We start from the raw sequence: 18057 nt of genomic DNA, 5'->3' as shown, positions 1-18057 counted from the left end.
TCCGAAAGGAGGAATCGTACCCTATTAGATATGGTATGGTATATGATGAGTCACACAGATCTTCCTATGTATCTTTGGGGCTATGCTCTAGACACAGCAGCCTTCATTCTCAACCGAGTTCCATCTAAGGCTATAATAAAGACACCATATAGTATATGGACTGTGAGAGATGCCCAGGTGTCTTTTATAAGGATTTGGGGTTGTGAGGCTTACATTCGACGTCAAGTCTCGGACAAACTGGGACCCAAATCCGATAAGTGCTATTTTATTGGATATCCCAAGGAAACTAAGAGATATTAGTTCTACATTCCTAGTCAACACAAGGTAGTTGTGGCAAAGACTGGGGTATTTCTAGAAAGGGACTTTGTTTCTAGAAAGACTAGTGGGAGTACGTTCGATCTTGAAGAAGTTCAAGATGTGGACCATAGCACTGAAGCCTCGATGGAAGTTGAATTGGAACCACAAAATATTGTGGATGATGCTGTTCCACAAGGAGTTGAGGAACAACAACCAGTTTAAGTAGACTTACCACTTCGTAGGTCTGATAGGGTGCGTCGTCAGCTTGAGAGATATTCATTTCTCTTGTCTAACCACGATGACGTTGTGCTCATTGAGGATGAGCCTACCTCCTATCAGGAAGTTGTGATGAGACCAGATTTCGAGAAATGGCTAGAGGTCATGAGATCCGAGATGGAATCTATGTACACTGACCAAGTATGGACTTTGGTTGATCCACCTGAAGGGGTCAAACCTATTGGGTGTAAGTGGGTCTTTAAGAGAAAGACTAACATGGATAGACTTATTTATAAGGGTCGCTTGGTAGCTAAAGGTTTCAAGCAAATTCATGGTATTGACTATGATGAAACCTTTTCTCCAGTAGCGATGTTTAAATCCATTCGGATCATGCTTGCTATTGCAGCGTACCACGATTATGAGATCTGGCAGATGGATGTCAAAACCGTGTTTCTGAATAGAAACCTACTTGAGGATGTGTACATGACACAACCTGAGGGTTTTGTAGATCCACAGCATATTGGCAGAGTATGCAAGCTGCATAGGTCCATTTATGGACTAAAGAAAGCTTCTCGGAGCTGAAATCTTCGATTCGATGATGCAATCAAACAGTTTGATTTCATCAAGAATGAAGATAAACCTTGTGTTTACAAGAAGGTTGTTGGGAGCACAATTGTCTTCCTTATATTGTATGTGGATGACATACTACTCATTGGGAAAGACATCTCTTTGCTGCAGTCTGTCAAGACTTGGCTAGGGACTTGTTTCTCAATGAAGGACTTAGGTGAAGCATCCCGCATTCTAGGTATACAGATCCATAGAGATAGATCTAAGAGATTGCATGGCCTAAGTCAGAGTACATACATTGACAAGGTACTACTTCGGTTTGCCATGCAGAACTCCAAAAAGGGATTTCTGCCGATGTCACATGGTGTGAGTCTTTTGAAGACTCAAGGTCCCTCTTCTAGAGAGGAGATAGACCGCATGGATCAGATCCCTTATGCTTCAGCCATAGGATCTATCATGTACGCCATGCTATGTACTCGTCCTGATGTCTCATATGCTTTGAGCATGACGAGCAGATACCAGTCAGATCCAGGTGATAGGCACTGGATAGCAGTCAAGAATATTCTTAAGTACTTAAGAAGGACTAAATAATATTTCTTGATATATGGAGGCGATGACGAGCTAGCTGTAAAGGGTTATAGTGATGCTAGCTTCCAAATTGATCATGATGATTATCGATCGCAGTCGGGGTTCATGTTTTACATAAATGGTGGTGTTGTAAGCTGGAAGAGTTCGAAGCAGGACACAGTCGCTGATTCTACAACAGAGGCCGAGTATATTGCTGCATCAGAAGCAACAAAGGAGGCAGTTTGGATCTGCAAGTTCATTACTAAGCTTGGGGTGGTTCCTAGCATAGCTGATCCCATAGAGCTCTATTGTGACAACAATGGAGCAATAGCACAGACCAAGGAACCTTGCTCACACCAGCAGACCAAACACATACTACGGCGCTTCCATCTCATTCAAGAGATCATCGATAGAGGAGATGTGAAGATTTGCAGAGTACCCACTGAGGCTAACATCGCAGATCCCTTGACCAAGGCTTTGACACAGAGAAAGCATGATGGTCACACTAGGTCATTGGGCCTTAGAGCCTATACTGATTGGCACTAGTGCTAGTGGGAGATTGTTAGTTAGAGCCCTAAAGCCAATCATTTGATGATTGTTGTATGGACTCGTTGTATCATATTCTTATATATATAAAGGCATTTTTTTATGGTTATTATGCTTACTTGTATTGGTGTCAAATAACTAAGTATAATAGCGTCCTTGAGTAAAAGGTTCTTACCTATATCAATCGGTTAGTTGAATCGATAGTGAGATGATATAGGGAACACTATTTTTAATCATTCCTAGTCAAGTATTAGCATTCAAGGACAATGTTAATGCGACGAGACTAGTATGTAGGTCAACTCGATGACTTGATCTCACAAGTCATAGATATGGAGATATCAAGTTGACACATGGGTATGCATTGGAGAATGTATACTGAATGACCCGCATGAGAAAGTATCATGGATCGTTATATGAGTGACATATACTTTCTCATGTGTGAATATTAGTCCTTGGACCTGAAGTCACCATGGTTCCCTACAGAAGGAGTTACGTACTTTAGCTTCGTCAAACGTCACCCGTAATTGGGTGGATTATAAAGGCGATTACTGGGTATGTAACAAATTATGTAGAGGGATGTGAGTGGTGTAGATGAGATCTATCCCTCCTATATGACGGGAGTGACATCGATATTCTTGATAGAGTGAGACCACTAAGTGCATGACCATGCCCAAATGAGTCAATATGAGATATTGAGCTCATTTGATTGAGTGAGTCTACTTGAAGTTCAAGATTTAGATTGATTAGAGGATGACACGGTTTATGCCTCATATTTATCAATCTAGATGTCTAGGATAGAAGGACAATGTCATATATTATGAGTAGTCACAAGGTGATGTTGGATCTCAACATTCTTGTAACTTGGGTAGTAATGATGTGTTGCTAGATACCGCTCATTACTTATGCTTCTTAATGGGTTTAGGAGCATTGCCAACGTTACAAGAACCTATAGGGTCACACACAAAGGGCAATTAGATGGAGATTAGGTTCATTTGATGAACCTAAAGGATTAGGTTCATGTGATGAACCAAATTGGATTAAGAGTAATCCAAATTGAGCTAATTGAGTTGGACTCAATTTGGTTCATGTGTTAAGTGAGTCTAATTTGGACTTAGACTCATTTAATTAATTTAATTCAATGAATAGAGATTCATTAAATTAAAATTGACTTGAACCAATGGTTAGATTAGATCAACCAAGCGAGAGAAGTGGTCAAGTTTGACTTGACTTGAGAGGAAGATGAAGGGTCAAGTTTGACTTGACCATTTGCCACCTCATTGGTGAGTTGGCAAAGAGTGGGCCAATGATGATGCTCCACATCATCATGATTGCTTAAGTGGGATGCCACCTCATGGGAGTTACCAAGAGTTGTGACTCTTGGCATTCCATGGATGTTATAATCCCTCTTAATGTGGTCGGCCACATCAATTCAAGTGTAAGTTTCATTTTGTGTTGAAACTTCCTTCTTCTTCCTCAAGCTCTCAACATATCTCCCTCTCCTCCTCTTTGGCCGAGACTTCTTGGAGTGCTAGCACACTCAAGATTTCTTCTCCATCTCTTGCTTGTGTGGATACACATAGAGGAGTATCTACTTTGATACTCTCGAGATCCGGCGAACCTTGGACGAGCGGGATTAGTGAAGGGCATCGCATCAAGGGTAAAATTCTTATCTTGTAGATCTAAAGTAGATCTAGGCTTAGAAAATTCGTACGTGAAAGTTTTTACGAAATTTTATTTCTTCGCACGGATCCGGTGGCCGGGTTTCGAGGTTTCCGCAACGCAAAAAGTGGTTTTTGCAGCCCGAAAAATCCAACAAGATATGCTCGGCCCGTTAAGGTACTGTGTCAGGGACACTTTACTGACACGTCTTTTCAGAAAAAACTTTGAGATATGTGTTCTTCTTGGGTAGCATGCACGCGCGCTACTGAAACTCTATATAAAAGGGGGTCCAAGAATCGACGGAAATATGTGATATCTTACTATTGTGCTATAGTTCTTGTTGCTCCGCTCACTGTTTCTTCTTCTTCACCAGAAACTAACTTAAGCGTCGGAGGGTCATCGCCGGAGACCCCTTCCCTGACTCGGTACTGACGCTGCTTGTATTACAGGCGGAAACAAAGTCAACAGAAAATCAATGGAAGTATCACATCTTCAATATCGATCTTATCGATTTTCGGACAAGATTACTAGTTATTAAAAGAGAACATATTTTCCGCCATATTTAATCTCATGTTTATATGGTGTTTCGTATTTTGTATTACGCGTTTTACTCTAAAAATTTAATGTTTTTTTATTATGCTATTCACCCTCTAAAATCATACTCACAATCTCACTGGTTAATTAAATATAACTACGGTTTGATTGTAACAACTTCAAAAGTTAAAGTTTGATTGTAACTTCAAAAGTTAATTAAATTTAAAGCTTTTTAGTAGAATTGGTTATATTTGAAATACGTGTAAATGATAGAGTAGATTTATTTACTTACCCATTACAATTCATTACGAGAAGCCTTGCAAACTTAAGAGAAGGAGTTTAAGAAATCTGCATGAAAACTAGAACATTCCTAAGATATGTCAAAAAAAAAAAGAAAATCCATTACTACATGTGTACACAAAAAAATCTATACGCAATACAAAACAATATAAACAATACAACCACACAAATATAGACTCTTCCATATTGTAACAATAATGAATAAATATAAAAGGATATATACATGGAATATCACACTGTACAGTAAATAAAAGTAAATAACTCATCTGAATATTAAATCACCTAATACAATTATACAACACATACTGATCTCAACATGTTTTGAATTGATATGCAAACTTTGTCCTCGAAGCCATCATACATGCACCAGTTATGATAAAATTTTTCATCAATTATTCGGTCTGACAAATCCAGCTCAGTTCCATTAATAACTTGTATCTTCATAAAGAGGGCACTCGATTTATTATATTCTGCAAGAAATCCCACGTCTCAAGGTGGAAAATAAAGGCTCCAATAAATTTTGTTCGTCAGATAGTTAGAATTGAATTATAATATATACATATAATTAATATATAAATATAATATTATTAAATTACCTTTAATAATAACTAGATTCTAATCATTTAACACTATCTTTAATTATATTTTGTTGCAATGAAAAATTCTCAAATTGCATAATCACACGGACGATGTCGGCATTGCAGACAATCTATCCACATCGAAACGAGGTGTTTTACAGGATTTAATCACTAAAAATCATGCTAAAAACAAGCCCTGGACCGCCACAAATATATGCGTTTGCCGTGTTAACACGTTAATCCACGACAAGGCCACGTCTACTGTCGTTGAACTCTGCCGTATATACGTGAGGCTCCAATTCGTCTTCGACAAGGACCATTTAATTAAGTGTCGTCGGTCCCATATTCGACACGCCATAAATAAGTGTTGGAAATACGACCACTCAGAATATTTTTTTATTATTTTTCTGGGTGAAATGAGTTGGAATCTATGTTAGGGCCGGGTTAAGATACCGTATATTATGCATGCGTAGAGAGGAAAAAAAAAATTGTTAGTGTTTTTTATGTATATATATTTGAAGAGCTTTGATGGTGAGATTTTTTATTATTTTAACGGCCTTTGAGTTTTATAATGTGTGGACATTGATTTATTTGGTTTTTATTGTGTTCTCATATATTATATATATCTAAATTCTCTATTACATAGGTTATATTTAACACTGTTAAATTGTTATTTTATTAGGGAGATGAAAATTTCACAATGTATTTGAATATTTGATTATGCGATGGAGATTTTTTATTTAAAAGGCATCAAATTTAAATTAATAAATGTACAATTTGAAATGATAAATTATACAACAAATGATCTAGCTCCCTCCTTATCATTGTTATGAAACCTAGAGATATGATCCAAAGATAATTGAAACGGTGAACCTCTTTCGAATGATTTATTTCTTCCTCAAGCCGTGGATGATAGAAAAAAAAAAAAAATCAAATACAACATAATTATAAGCTATTTACCATGATTAATTACATAATTGTCGGCATGTGTGAATCCAAATTTTGTATTAAATTAAAAGCGTATCTAAATTCACACCGCTATCTGATGAAATGACGTGAAAAACAGAAGTCATACAGCGGGCAGTGCACTTTCAAAGAAAAAATCTTAATTTAGATTATAATATATAATAAAGTATGCAATAGATAAAAACAATTTAATTATCTGACTAAATAAATATTTTATAGTTTTCAAAGTGGCAATTTGGGACATAAATTTTATAGTTAACAATCGTCAAATTGTCAAATGAACTTTAATATGAAATATACATTCCCATGAAACAAATTTGTAACACATATATTTAATATTCAATTTAAATAAATTTAACAATATAAGTCATATCAGTCATAGCAAACTCCCTACCAGGTATTAAAATAGAGGATCATTAAAATGAACTAACAGCTCAACTTTTTAGGTGTCAAAATAGAGGATCATTAAAATGAACTAACAGCTCAACTTTTTAGGTGGTAGGATCAATAGAAGGTATGACGGACAAGCTAGAGGGGATAAGGTGGAGGACGTGTGAATAACTTATTTTTTATTATTATTTTTTTAAAAAAAAGAGATGATTACGCTTGTCCTTAGCGTTCATATCAATTCGTCCTAATATCAATATGAAAAAAATAAATCATGAATAATTATTAATTTTTGAAATAATAACTGATACATAAGGAAGATATTTATTTCGACTATGTCAAGATTCGAATCTCAAAAATTTTCTACGACTTTTACATATATATATATATATATATATATATATATATATATATATATGCGCGCTTAGAGTTAAATAAAACATAATAAGTAAACACAAAAATGAACATTTCTAAATAAGACTATCTTGTTTTTCCTCTTTTCTTTTTTCATGTACATGCTTATGTGCTTTTAAACGGGAAGTGACTAGAGTAGCTATATGATTAACAAGATAATGAGGAACAGGTGGATGTGTCTCTAAGCTTTGGATCTTTGCTACAACTTGTCAAAAGCCAACCAATTGCGAGATCCACAGGTCACATTAAGGGCCAAATCGAGGACCACTTAACGTGCCGTAGTACTCCTATATGAGCATCCATAATTCACTCTCATTATAATATCTACTATCTCATTAAAAAAGTATTCATAATTCACTCCCATTATAATATTTACTATCTCATCAAAAAGTATGATATCCATTACTACCACATACTCATTATAACTAAAAGTGAAATCAAAAAAAAAATTCAAGAGGCTTGAATTGTATAAATAATACTAGATGTTGACCACTACGCCAGCCACTGCGACGGCCAGATTGGGGGAGGTTGAAGCCTTCCTCAGTCTTCCCTATGCATTCACCACTGATTACAACAATACATTTCTTCCACCCATATTCCTTTTAATATTAACACTCATTATTTATGAGTCTTATAGTTCACTCAATTATCTTAAAATTATATCATATTAAATAAATATATTTTAAATTATTAAAATTATTATTATTATTATTATTATTTGAATAAGTAAAATTAAGAAAATAGTAATACACTGATGAGGTGGGCTAGTCCTGATCCATCCCATAACATATTTAATATATGGGTGTTATATTACCTTTTCATAATAATATTAATATCAAAAGAATATTATAATATTCCATTAATAGGAGCATTGTGAATGCTCTAAACCATAATTGAGAAATTATGTGTACTTCATGCTTCAAGTAAATAACACTTGAACGTGATATTATTTTGGCAGTTATTACCAACTCCCATTCTATCTAGATAGCTAGCTACGTTGTTCCATATAGGTGTATAATCAAAATTATACAAGGGATGCAACTAATTGAACGTGGACAAAGCCGACGACTTCCAGTGTGTCAGGCTAGGACTTCCGACTCTATATAAACCGTAGCAAGCTGCATTCACATATCACCTAATTGCAGGAGAAAGACATGGCGAGCAATCTCATGACCGCTCTAGTTCTACTCGTAGCTAACTCCGCTCTTTTCCTCCCTTCTCTCGCTTGTCCATACTGCCAGACGCCGACAGTTACTCCACCGCCACCGCCGTCACCGCCACCTCCTGCACCGTGTCCCCCACCGCCAGCTCCCAAGGTATCACCGCCAGCGCCCAAGGTGTCTCCGCCATCACCCAAGGCACCGCCGTCGGCTGGGGCGTGCCCCATCGACACACTGAAGCTCGATGCATGTGTAGATTTGTTGAGCGGGCTAGTGCACTCTGTGATCGGGCAAAGTGCGAAGAGCAAGTGTTGCCCGGTGATCGAGGGGCTCGCCGACTTGGACGCGGCGCTTTGCCTCTGCACCACCATAAAGGCGAAGGCGCTCGACGTCAAGGTGTTGCTGCCCATCGCGCTCGAGCTCCTCATTGACTGTGGAAAGCACGTGCCCTCCGACTACCAATGCCCTGCTTAATGCATGCATATATATATATATATATAGCATAATAAGTGTCGTGTAAAAGATCGTTAATTATTGGATTAATCAAGGTTTAATGAGTACGTAATCTATCATAAACTATATAATAAATGTCACATACTTTTGTTTCTGGAGTCAAAATATTTTCCTGATCTTTTGGATTTTCAAATTATTTTCTTTACTTCCTTTGTTAGCCACGAACATTGATTTAAGCACTTGAGGTCTTAGTTCATCTATCATTTTCTGGCTTTCTAATTACGATATCTTCTTAGCGTATCCTATCATTTTTTTTATGTTAAATAATATTGTTGATATATATAATTTTTTCTGTGGTCTTGCGTATCCTATCATTTGGTGATGATGCAGGGCAAAGACAACCGTACTTTTTTTTTTGTGGCCGAAGAAAAATAATGTGACATCAAAACGTCACAAGGCGCGCTAGAATGAATTACAAACCAGTAGCTAGAACTCAATGCTCTAGCCATTTCTTACTCCTCTAACCTCAACAAGTCGCAAGGTTGCTCAAATGTAAGAGCTTTTTCAGCTATCTTGAGCGCTTTTGCGATGGCTCTAAAAGAATCCACTTACAAGTAAACAAAACAAGAGAGTTATATAACTGGTAGAATTTTACTGATAGGCTTTGAATATTCAAGTAATAAATAAAATAAATACCAATGTACACGTACGTAAAGTAAAAATGAAGTCTTTTACCAGTCTAAAAATGTATAATTGATTCGAAATTGGATCAATCTAGAAGTAAAATAAAAACTCTAGTAACGAAGCAATTATTGATTACCACTTTACTAATGTAATAAATTTAGGAAGTATTTGAATTACTTTTAACTTTATTTTGTTTCATAAAATAGTGAAGTAAAAATATATTTTTCACTTCGCCAAAATTAAATAAATATATCATATATATTTACAAAATTGAAATTGAAATCCAACTTACATTGTTAAAACCAACAAATGAAATCTACAAATTCAAACTTGAGACATTTTTAATCTACTTCAGACATGTTTGACCTTGAAAAATATTTGACCAATTTCACCAAAAGTATATCCACAAATATCTAAATAACAACTACAACAACAACTAAGTTTATCACATTAGATGGAGTACCACAAATATCTAAATATGTAATGTCTCTAATTTTTTTTATTTTATAATAATTCATATATATATATATATATATATATATATATATATACTTAAATTCACACCGTCGACATGAAGGAAATTACTGAATTCTTGACAAAAGTTCCTAAATTTATTTGTAAACAAATACACTACTAGATTATGTAGAAATATAAACTAAAAAAGGGTCTTTGGCTTGTGCTGCCAACGCCCCGAGCTTGCTCACTGGTCAACGTCTCCCGTCTCATGTGTCTCATATCCTGAAATAAATCAAAGGGTGAGTCTACGGAGTCAGCATGTTCAAAACCATGCTATGTATTAATTAACACCTATAATCTGGTGTACTAAGGGAAATACATACTAGGTAACTTAGGACTTGACTAGTGGCATATCTTAAGCATGAACATAAGCAAACTTGCAGGGCATGGACATACGTACTAAGGATGTGCTTAAACATAATCATATATAAACCTATCATGAGCATAACTTGAACACAAGTATAATCATAAGCATGTATATAAGCATAGGCATAAGCATACTTGCATAGCATAAACATACATACTAGGGACGAGCATAAACATAATCATATATGAAACTATTATGAGCATAATCTGAACACAGGCATAATCATAAACACAGTGCCACAAAAGGAGACTAGCATGTCATAAACCACGTAGGTTTGATGAGCTCCTAGGCGAACGTCATCGGTCACACTCTACCTAGTAAGATTTGGTGAGCTCCCGGGCTAGGGTCACCAGTCACACTCAACAACATAGGATTTGGTGAGCTCTTGGGTTAGGGTTACCGGTCACACTCCACCACGTAGGATTTGATGAGCTCCCGGACTGGGATCATTAGTCACACTCCATCACGTAGGCTTTAGTGAGCTTCCGGACAAGGGTCATCGGTCACTCTCCACCACATAGGTTTTGGTGAACTCCCGGACTAAGACCACATAAAAAGGTCTTCGACCTTCTAAGGGAAAACAAATAAAAGCATGGAACAAAAATGTAGTGCAACATCCAAATGAATAACTTCTAAAAATAGAATTTAAACTCCACTACAAGAAATTTTGGATTTAACCACACCTAATAGACAACAGTTTTTCAAGAAATTGTTGTCTTTTTTCCATGTAACAACAGTTTTATTGAAAATTGTTGTTGTTCACCATAATATTTTTTAAATAACAACAGTTTTTCAAAAAACTGTTGTCTAATGTGTGTCAAAGACAACAGTTTTAAAAAATTATTGTCTTTTAGTGTTGCTTATGTGATAATATACAATAGTTTTATTAAACTGTTGTCTATTGAATGTTGTTGAATCCTAAAAACACAACAATTTTTTTAACTTCATGAAAAAAAACCTAAAACCCACTTCTCTGTGACCCTTCAATGAACAAAAACCTATCTCCGACTCCTCCTTCGCGACTCCTCCGCGAAAGACGCTTGTCGTCGCTCTCGCTGCTTTGCCTTTGATTTTAATTATTTATATTCTTTTTCTTATTATTTCTCCCTAACGCCGATCCCGATCCGAGTTCCTCACCTCTCCCGAACCTTTTCCTTTCTTCCCTTCTTCCTCTGTTCTTTCTCGCGGACAACACTAAGGTGACGGATAATAGCGTTCTACCTCCGATGATCATCGACGTAGACTGGTAGCATGTCGCCAGAGCTTGCTAGAGATCGAAGCCCGGATCATCCTGATCTCTTCTTCTTCTCAACTCTTTCCACCCGAGCCCTAGGTTTTTCCGTCGTCGAGTCCTCCCTCTCCTCTCTCACACGACGCCGACATTGCCGAGCTCTCCCTTCCTTCGTAAATCCGTCATCGCCTTGGCTTGAGGACAGATCGACAATGCCGTTGATCGAGGGAGTGCGTAGGTTCCCTGTGCTCCGATTTCCCCTGGATCGTCGCCGACGTTTGAGGTATAGCCGTGCCCTAATTTTTGTTCTGGTGCCGTGGGATCAAGCTAGAGCCATCCGATCGTCGGCGTGAGGTTGCCTTAGGGCTTCGAAGGTAAGTAACCATCCCTAATATCTAAAGAGAATCACCATTGAATTTCGTTTTAATACTCTTTTTATATTTTGGATGATAATTTGCTTCATTTTGATTCAGATTCTGTGATTTTGCACAGGACAAAAAGTCATTGCAGTTAGGACCTGAGGACAACCTTTATGTGGAGGGTTTTGCATCAAATCTTTTTGCAAAGGCAGATAAGCAAGATCGTGCTGGTCGTGCAGATCTGTTTGTGAAGGAACATGTTTCTTTATCATTTTCTTATCTATCTAGGCATATCTATTAAGACATTTCACTGGCTTTTCTTAGTCTCACAATGGTTGGAAAATTAAGTACTAGTAATATTACAGGAATACTGCAAAAACTTTTTATGCTGCAAGTATCTTTTTTGAGATACTATATCAATTTGGTGAACTTCAGCCTGAAGTAAGTTTTGCACTTTGCCATTTTATAAAGAACTATTTTTTTGGTTCAATATGAGCAAGCAGACTAATTCTGATCATACTCTACTTTCCAGATTGAGCAAAAATAGAAGTATGCAGTTTGGAAAGCTGTAAATATAAGGAAAGCTCTTAAAGAAGTCCGGAAACCTGAACCAGGTCCTCCAGGTGGTGATCCTGATCAATCAATTTCCTCAGGCCTCTCGAGCTACACTTATGTATGCTCTATCACCTGTATTTCATAGCCAAATAAAAAAATACAGAATGTTTCCTTTTTATGAACCATAACATAATGTTGTGGAGAGGCTTTTCTTTTGCTTGGTTGGCCTAATAATGTCATGCTTTTTTTTATCTTTTGTTAGGGCACACAACCAAGCGATGGATTGCCATCTAGTCAACAATTTGACAATGCATCGCCTCAGCATATACACAAGGTCAATTTGAATGTGTAATTTGTGCATCGCTTGCAACATATTTCTTGCCACAGAATTGTTGAATCTCGTCTATTTTGTTTTTCTTTTTCTTTTCCTGTATAGAATTCAGAAGGAAGTGAGCATTTTGTGGAAAATTATAGAAATGCTGATTTACCCCCTAAAAATGCTGGTGAGCCACAGGCTTTTAGTCCGACACCACAGGATTTAAATCTAGAATTAAATCATAAGTTAGATTAAATTACAGTTACTTTATCATTTCTTAGTTTTTTTTCTAACTTACATTTGCAATATTTGCATCTCGATTCATTCGATTATGTTCACTTTGTATTCAACATGAAGCTAAAAGGTGTTTTGTACATGATCCTGTCCGAACGCTGAATCAACGGACGCTGGGCACGTGGCGCTCTCCGCGTTGCTGACGTAGATCCCCGACTAGACGTACGGGCCTCCGGCGAACCTGCAAAGAAATCGAGCCGGGAAGGGGTTCCCGGCGACGATCCTCCGATGCTCAAGTCAGGCAAGCAGACAACAAAGTAGTGGCTCCAAAAATCGTAGAATGTGTACCTCCGGCGAAGGGTGAGGACCCTTTATATAGAGCTGTGAAGAGGCTCGGGCACACATACCGAGGTGCATACGTGTCCTCTGTCCATACCTGGGTATGGGCTTGTCAGAAGAGCTTACCTGACACCATACTGCTACAGTCTGAGCACATCTATGATGGGACAGCGGGATCCTCTGTTGTAAGATCTTGCGTATGACCTTGTCGTTGAACATACCCGCTGTCAGGAGATGTTCCCCCGATGTTTCCTTTGTCCTTTTATCTCTTCTGTTCCCGCACCAAGCGGCCAGCCACTCGGCAGGTATAGGTCCGACCAGGCGTAGGTATCGGTCCGACCGGGTGCTCGGCTGAGAGAGTTCCACAGCAACGATGCTTTATGCTTTGGTCGAGCGGGCTATCCGCTCGGCCAGGTGACCCTTTTCACTATGAGCGTCGGAAACTCGCCCATGGTCGGGTTGTCTTCTGTCCGGCCCGGGAAGCTCCTGGCCGAATGTCAGGTCGGCTCGGCATCCTTCCGTTCGGCCCGGCATCCTTCCGTTCGGCCCTGCATCCTTCCGTTCGGCCTTGCATCCTTCCATTCAGCCCGACATGCTTCCGTTTAGCCCGGCATGCTTCCGTTCAGCCCGGCATACTTCCGTTCGGCAGGGCATCCTTCCGTTCGGCCTGGCATCCTTCGTTCGGCAGGGCATCCTTCCGTTCGGCCCGGCATCCTTCGTTCGACGCGAACTTGGGGTTGACCTCCACGTGTCTTTGACCCTCCGCCCATGAGGGTCCCCCGTCCTTACCACCGGATCAGTACATATTAAAGACTCTTTGGTGGTTTTTTTAGTTTCAATCTACTGCTCTTTTTAGCATCTTTATCCTGCTATAATGTTATTCTTTAAGATTATGTTGCATTGATTTCTAAAAGTTGCATGACATCTCTCTACTCTGCCTTCAAAACTAACGATTTATGTTGTTTCAGGTAATTACTGCAGCCATTCTACTATTGTTTCAAGAGGTTACCATTTATGTTACATAGATAACGCTTTTTGCACTTCTGTTAGATGACTATATCAAATGATTTTTATGGTTATGTAACATTTATGCAGTGCAATTAGAATCACACGTACAATTTAGTTTCTAATTTGAATAAATATCTATATTCGAATAGGTGTCCTCAAGAGTATTGGGAAGAATGTTGATAAGCTAAAAAAATGGAGAGACTTTAATAAATTAAGGAGCACTAGGAGCTACAATCCCTCCTCTTCACCGACATCTAAGTAGAAAATCTCGTGTTATATTGTTCTACCTTTGTTTTAATAGTGTTATCATTTTGTTGGTTGCTTATGAAATTTTGTTGGTTGCCTATGAAATTTATTCAGAATGTTATAGATATTATTTTTGAATGTTAAATAATTGTATATTAAATTTTATTTTGAAATTTAGTATTTTGAATGATTTATAATATTAGAAAATTATGTATTAATTTTTTTTGGTTTTTATCTAAAAAAGACAACAGTTTTTCACCGTTGTCATAGATAGTTTAAAACTGTTGTTGAAGACCCTGTTATTAAAGGTAGACGCTCAAAGACAATGGTGAAAAACTGTTGTCTTTGAAGGAAAAGACAACAGTTTTTCACCGTTGTAAAAATGTTGTCTTTGCCTTTAAAGACAACGGTTAAAAACTGTTATCTTTGGGCACCCCTTTTAACAACACGGCATTCAACAACAGCTCTAAAGGGGCTACGACAACGGTGAAAAATCGTTGTTGTTAGGCTTTTTTCTTGTAGTGCTCCCTCTTAAAGAATCTGAAACTTACACCAATCCCAAGCACCACTAGAGCATCAAAACTTGTTATTCTTCAAGTAGAGATGAGAAAGAAACCTAAACCATGATATCATCTTCTTAAAAAAAAATGGAAAAGAATCTAAGATGCTATAGAATCCGAACTCCACTAATTATAGAAACTAATTAAAGCATTAATCAAAGTATAGAACATGCCTTTAGCTACCAACTCCTTCTTCTTTGCCCTTGCTTGGAGCTCTAGAACCGGTGGAAGAAACAAAAGGGGAGAAGGAAGCCTAGGGCCAGCGAGAGAGGCAAAGAAGAACTCCACCAAAAAGAAAACTCCCCATGAACCCCTTTTCTATGGGTTTTTATATGGGTTATGCCAAATCCAATCCCCATAGAAACATTCAATTACGAAAATTTAAGCCAATTATACCAATTGGATGAGGGTTTTCGGAAATCTCTTTTTAAGGAATTCATCTTAAAAATTTAACCATAAATAACGGACCTAGTCCTTGTACCAAAACTACTACATAAAGAATTTAAGAAAAAATCATCTAAAAATTTTATATATAACCTTTATACACATTATAAATTTTTAATACCTACTAAATTATATAACTTTTATTTTCAACAATTTACTTAATAAATACGAATTCTAATTAAGTTACAATTAATCCAATAAATTTTATTAATTAAATAAGTGATTTCGGATACTACAATCCCCCCTTAAAAATTTCATTCTCGAAATTGGCACTTACCAAGGTAGCTTCTCCAATTATATAGTTTCTTCCCGCAATAATTAATGGTACAACTCCATTCCTACACGTAACTCAGTAACTTATGCCGGTAGTATAAAGAAATATTGAGTTTAAGGCTTGTCTGTAATAAGGGTTGTGTCGGGGTCCATCTCATTAGATCGCATCACATATATTCTCCCCAAGGTGAGCGGTTCATTTCGAGGGCATTCTTTCTTTATATGTCCAGTAGCCCCACATTTATAGCACCGACCTGATCCCTTCATGCAGGCTCCCGAGTGTCTGCGCTGGCACGTCGGGCATACTAGAAACTAATTAGGCTTTGGAACAACTTGTTTCTGCGATCTCTCCCCTTGGCCCTTCTGGGCCTAGTAGCTTCTCTCTTGTTTGGTTGTTGAGGCTACTGATAAGTTGTCGGACATGATCTCTTGCTTTGCATGTCAGCCTTAATATCTTTTTAATCCTGCTACACCCTTAAGACCCTAGTCACGACCTCAACATAACTTTTAGGGTCGATCACCCTCACATCACGGCGCAAGACAGGCAACATGCCGTCAATGAAGTGCCTTAGTTTCTGTTTAGGATTGTTAGCAATCAGGGGCACGAAGTGACACCCCGCTCGAACTCCTGATGAACTTGGCAACAATATATGGCCACCTTGTCTCAACATGATGAACTCTCGGGTTAGCCTTGATTGCACATTCTCTATGAAGTATTTAGTGTAGAATATCTCCTTGAAGCCCTCCCATGAAAGTGTAGCAAGGTCCATACCTGCGGCTCTTCCTTCCCACCATAGCAGATGATCCTGTCTGAGAAGCTGGACACGACGGAGATCCGGGAGAAGAAACCTACTGCTGATGGAGAATAGTGCTGCTAGCGAAGAATAACGCCTAGAGAATACTGATCCGAGAAACCCAAAGCGGATCGAGAAGAATAGAGTCACCAAATGCCTCCTTCCTACAAAGATCCCATGCTGAGAAAGAAATCCAATTGAAGAACAACCCCACTCCAGAGCTCCCAGGACCTCCTGCGCACAAGAGATCAGCCAACACTATCGTCAGTGACCTAAGACCGGGGTGGGAATCCCTGGCTAGGCCCTCCGACGCTCAAGTCAGTGATCTCCCTTAGTGTGGAAGAAAGAGGAAGACGATGAACAATAGCTGGAAATTAGGGTTATCAATGTGTGCAATGATGTGAACTTGTGAACTTACCTTGCCAATGGAGAGGATTCCCCCTTTTATACCACTTCATATAACCTCCGTAGTCATGAAGTGGACCCCGGTTTGTTAGAGTTCGTTATGAGATGACGTCAGTTGCGTACTTGTGATAGATGATTTTTAAGGAATCTTTTTCGTACCCCAGATGTACTTTCTTTGTCGTTTAGTACCTGCAACATAGTATGAAAACACATTTCCCGCTAAGACAATATATATTTTCTGTCAGACAGTTACACACTGTAGATATCTTACCTTTCTTGCTATAATTAATTCAATACACCAACATTTCTTATATCGATCGGAGTCATTATATTCTATCAAATGTATTTCCCCATCATAGGACAATCGACTGGTCTTGTTTCCTCTTGGAAGGCATGTCTCAGCAGATATTAACTTGACTCTTCCTGAGTGATATACACCAGTTGATACTATACCTAACTTTGCCCGGGAGGTATATCCCGGTCGATATTAGACTATCCTTGCCTGGGTGGTATGTCCCGGCCGATATTAACCTAACTTTGCCCGGGAGGTATGTCTCGGTCGATGTTAGATTAACCTTGCCTGGGGGTATGTATCGGTCGGTATTAGACCTAACTTTGTCCTGGAGGTGTATATCGGTCGATATTATACCTAACTTCGCCCGGGAGGTATGTATCGGTCGGTATTAGACCTATCTTTGTCCTGGAGGTATGTCCCGGTAGATATTAGGCTTAACTGTACCCTAGAGGTGTGTCCCGATCGATATTATACCTAACTTCGTCTTGGAGGTATATATCGGTCGGTAGTATACCTAACTTCATCCTGGAGGTATATATCGGTCGATATTATACCTAACTTTGCCCTGGAGGTATATATCGGTCGGTATTATACCTAACTTTGCCCGGGAGGTATGTCCCGGTCGATATTAGCCTATCTTCTTAGTTTCCTCCTTTTTTCTCCTTATCAGGGACCTGTAAAACCTTACCCATATCACTAGCCTTCCCTTCAAGTCTAGTCGAAGGAGGTGTAGACGACTGACTAGACATAAGTCTGGTTTTGTCTTTTCCTACCTGTGACTTTGATT

At 38.2% G+C, this 18057-nt stretch overlaps 1 protein-coding gene and 1 long non-coding RNA gene across 2 annotated transcripts; both read left to right on the top strand.

The window, feature by feature from the left end:
- The first annotated feature begins 8097 nt into the window (after positions 1-8097).
- Positions 8098-8837, top strand: LOC122012184 (36.4 kDa proline-rich protein-like). The gene has a single exon (XM_042568636.1). It carries the CDS (start codon positions 8186-8188, stop codon positions 8663-8665), a length of 480 nt encoding a protein of 159 aa, XP_042424570.1. The 5' UTR covers positions 8098-8185; the 3' UTR covers positions 8666-8837.
- A 3121-nt stretch (positions 8838-11958) lies between these two features.
- Positions 11959-12371, top strand: LOC122012660. The gene is made up of 3 exons (XR_006120287.1): positions 11959-12044; positions 12167-12242; positions 12334-12371. It is a non-coding gene; the product is annotated as an uncharacterized LOC122012660 (long non-coding RNA).
- The last annotated feature ends 5686 nt before the right edge of the window (positions 12372-18057 follow it).

This window comes from Zingiber officinale, chromosome 8A, assembly GCF_018446385.1.
Source record: "Zingiber officinale cultivar Zhangliang chromosome 8A, Zo_v1.1, whole genome shotgun sequence".
NCBI classification, from domain to species: Eukaryota; Viridiplantae; Streptophyta; class Magnoliopsida; order Zingiberales; family Zingiberaceae; genus Zingiber; species Zingiber officinale.
The sequence above is the reverse complement of the archived record's forward strand: the minus strand, read 5'-3'. Positions and strand labels throughout refer to the sequence as shown.

Bases quoted from the DNA above. Each gene is read 5' to 3' on its own strand.
- LOC122012184 (XM_042568636.1), top strand. From the start codon at position 8,186: ATGGCGAGCAATCTCATGACCGCTCTAGTTCTACTCGTAGCTAACTCC.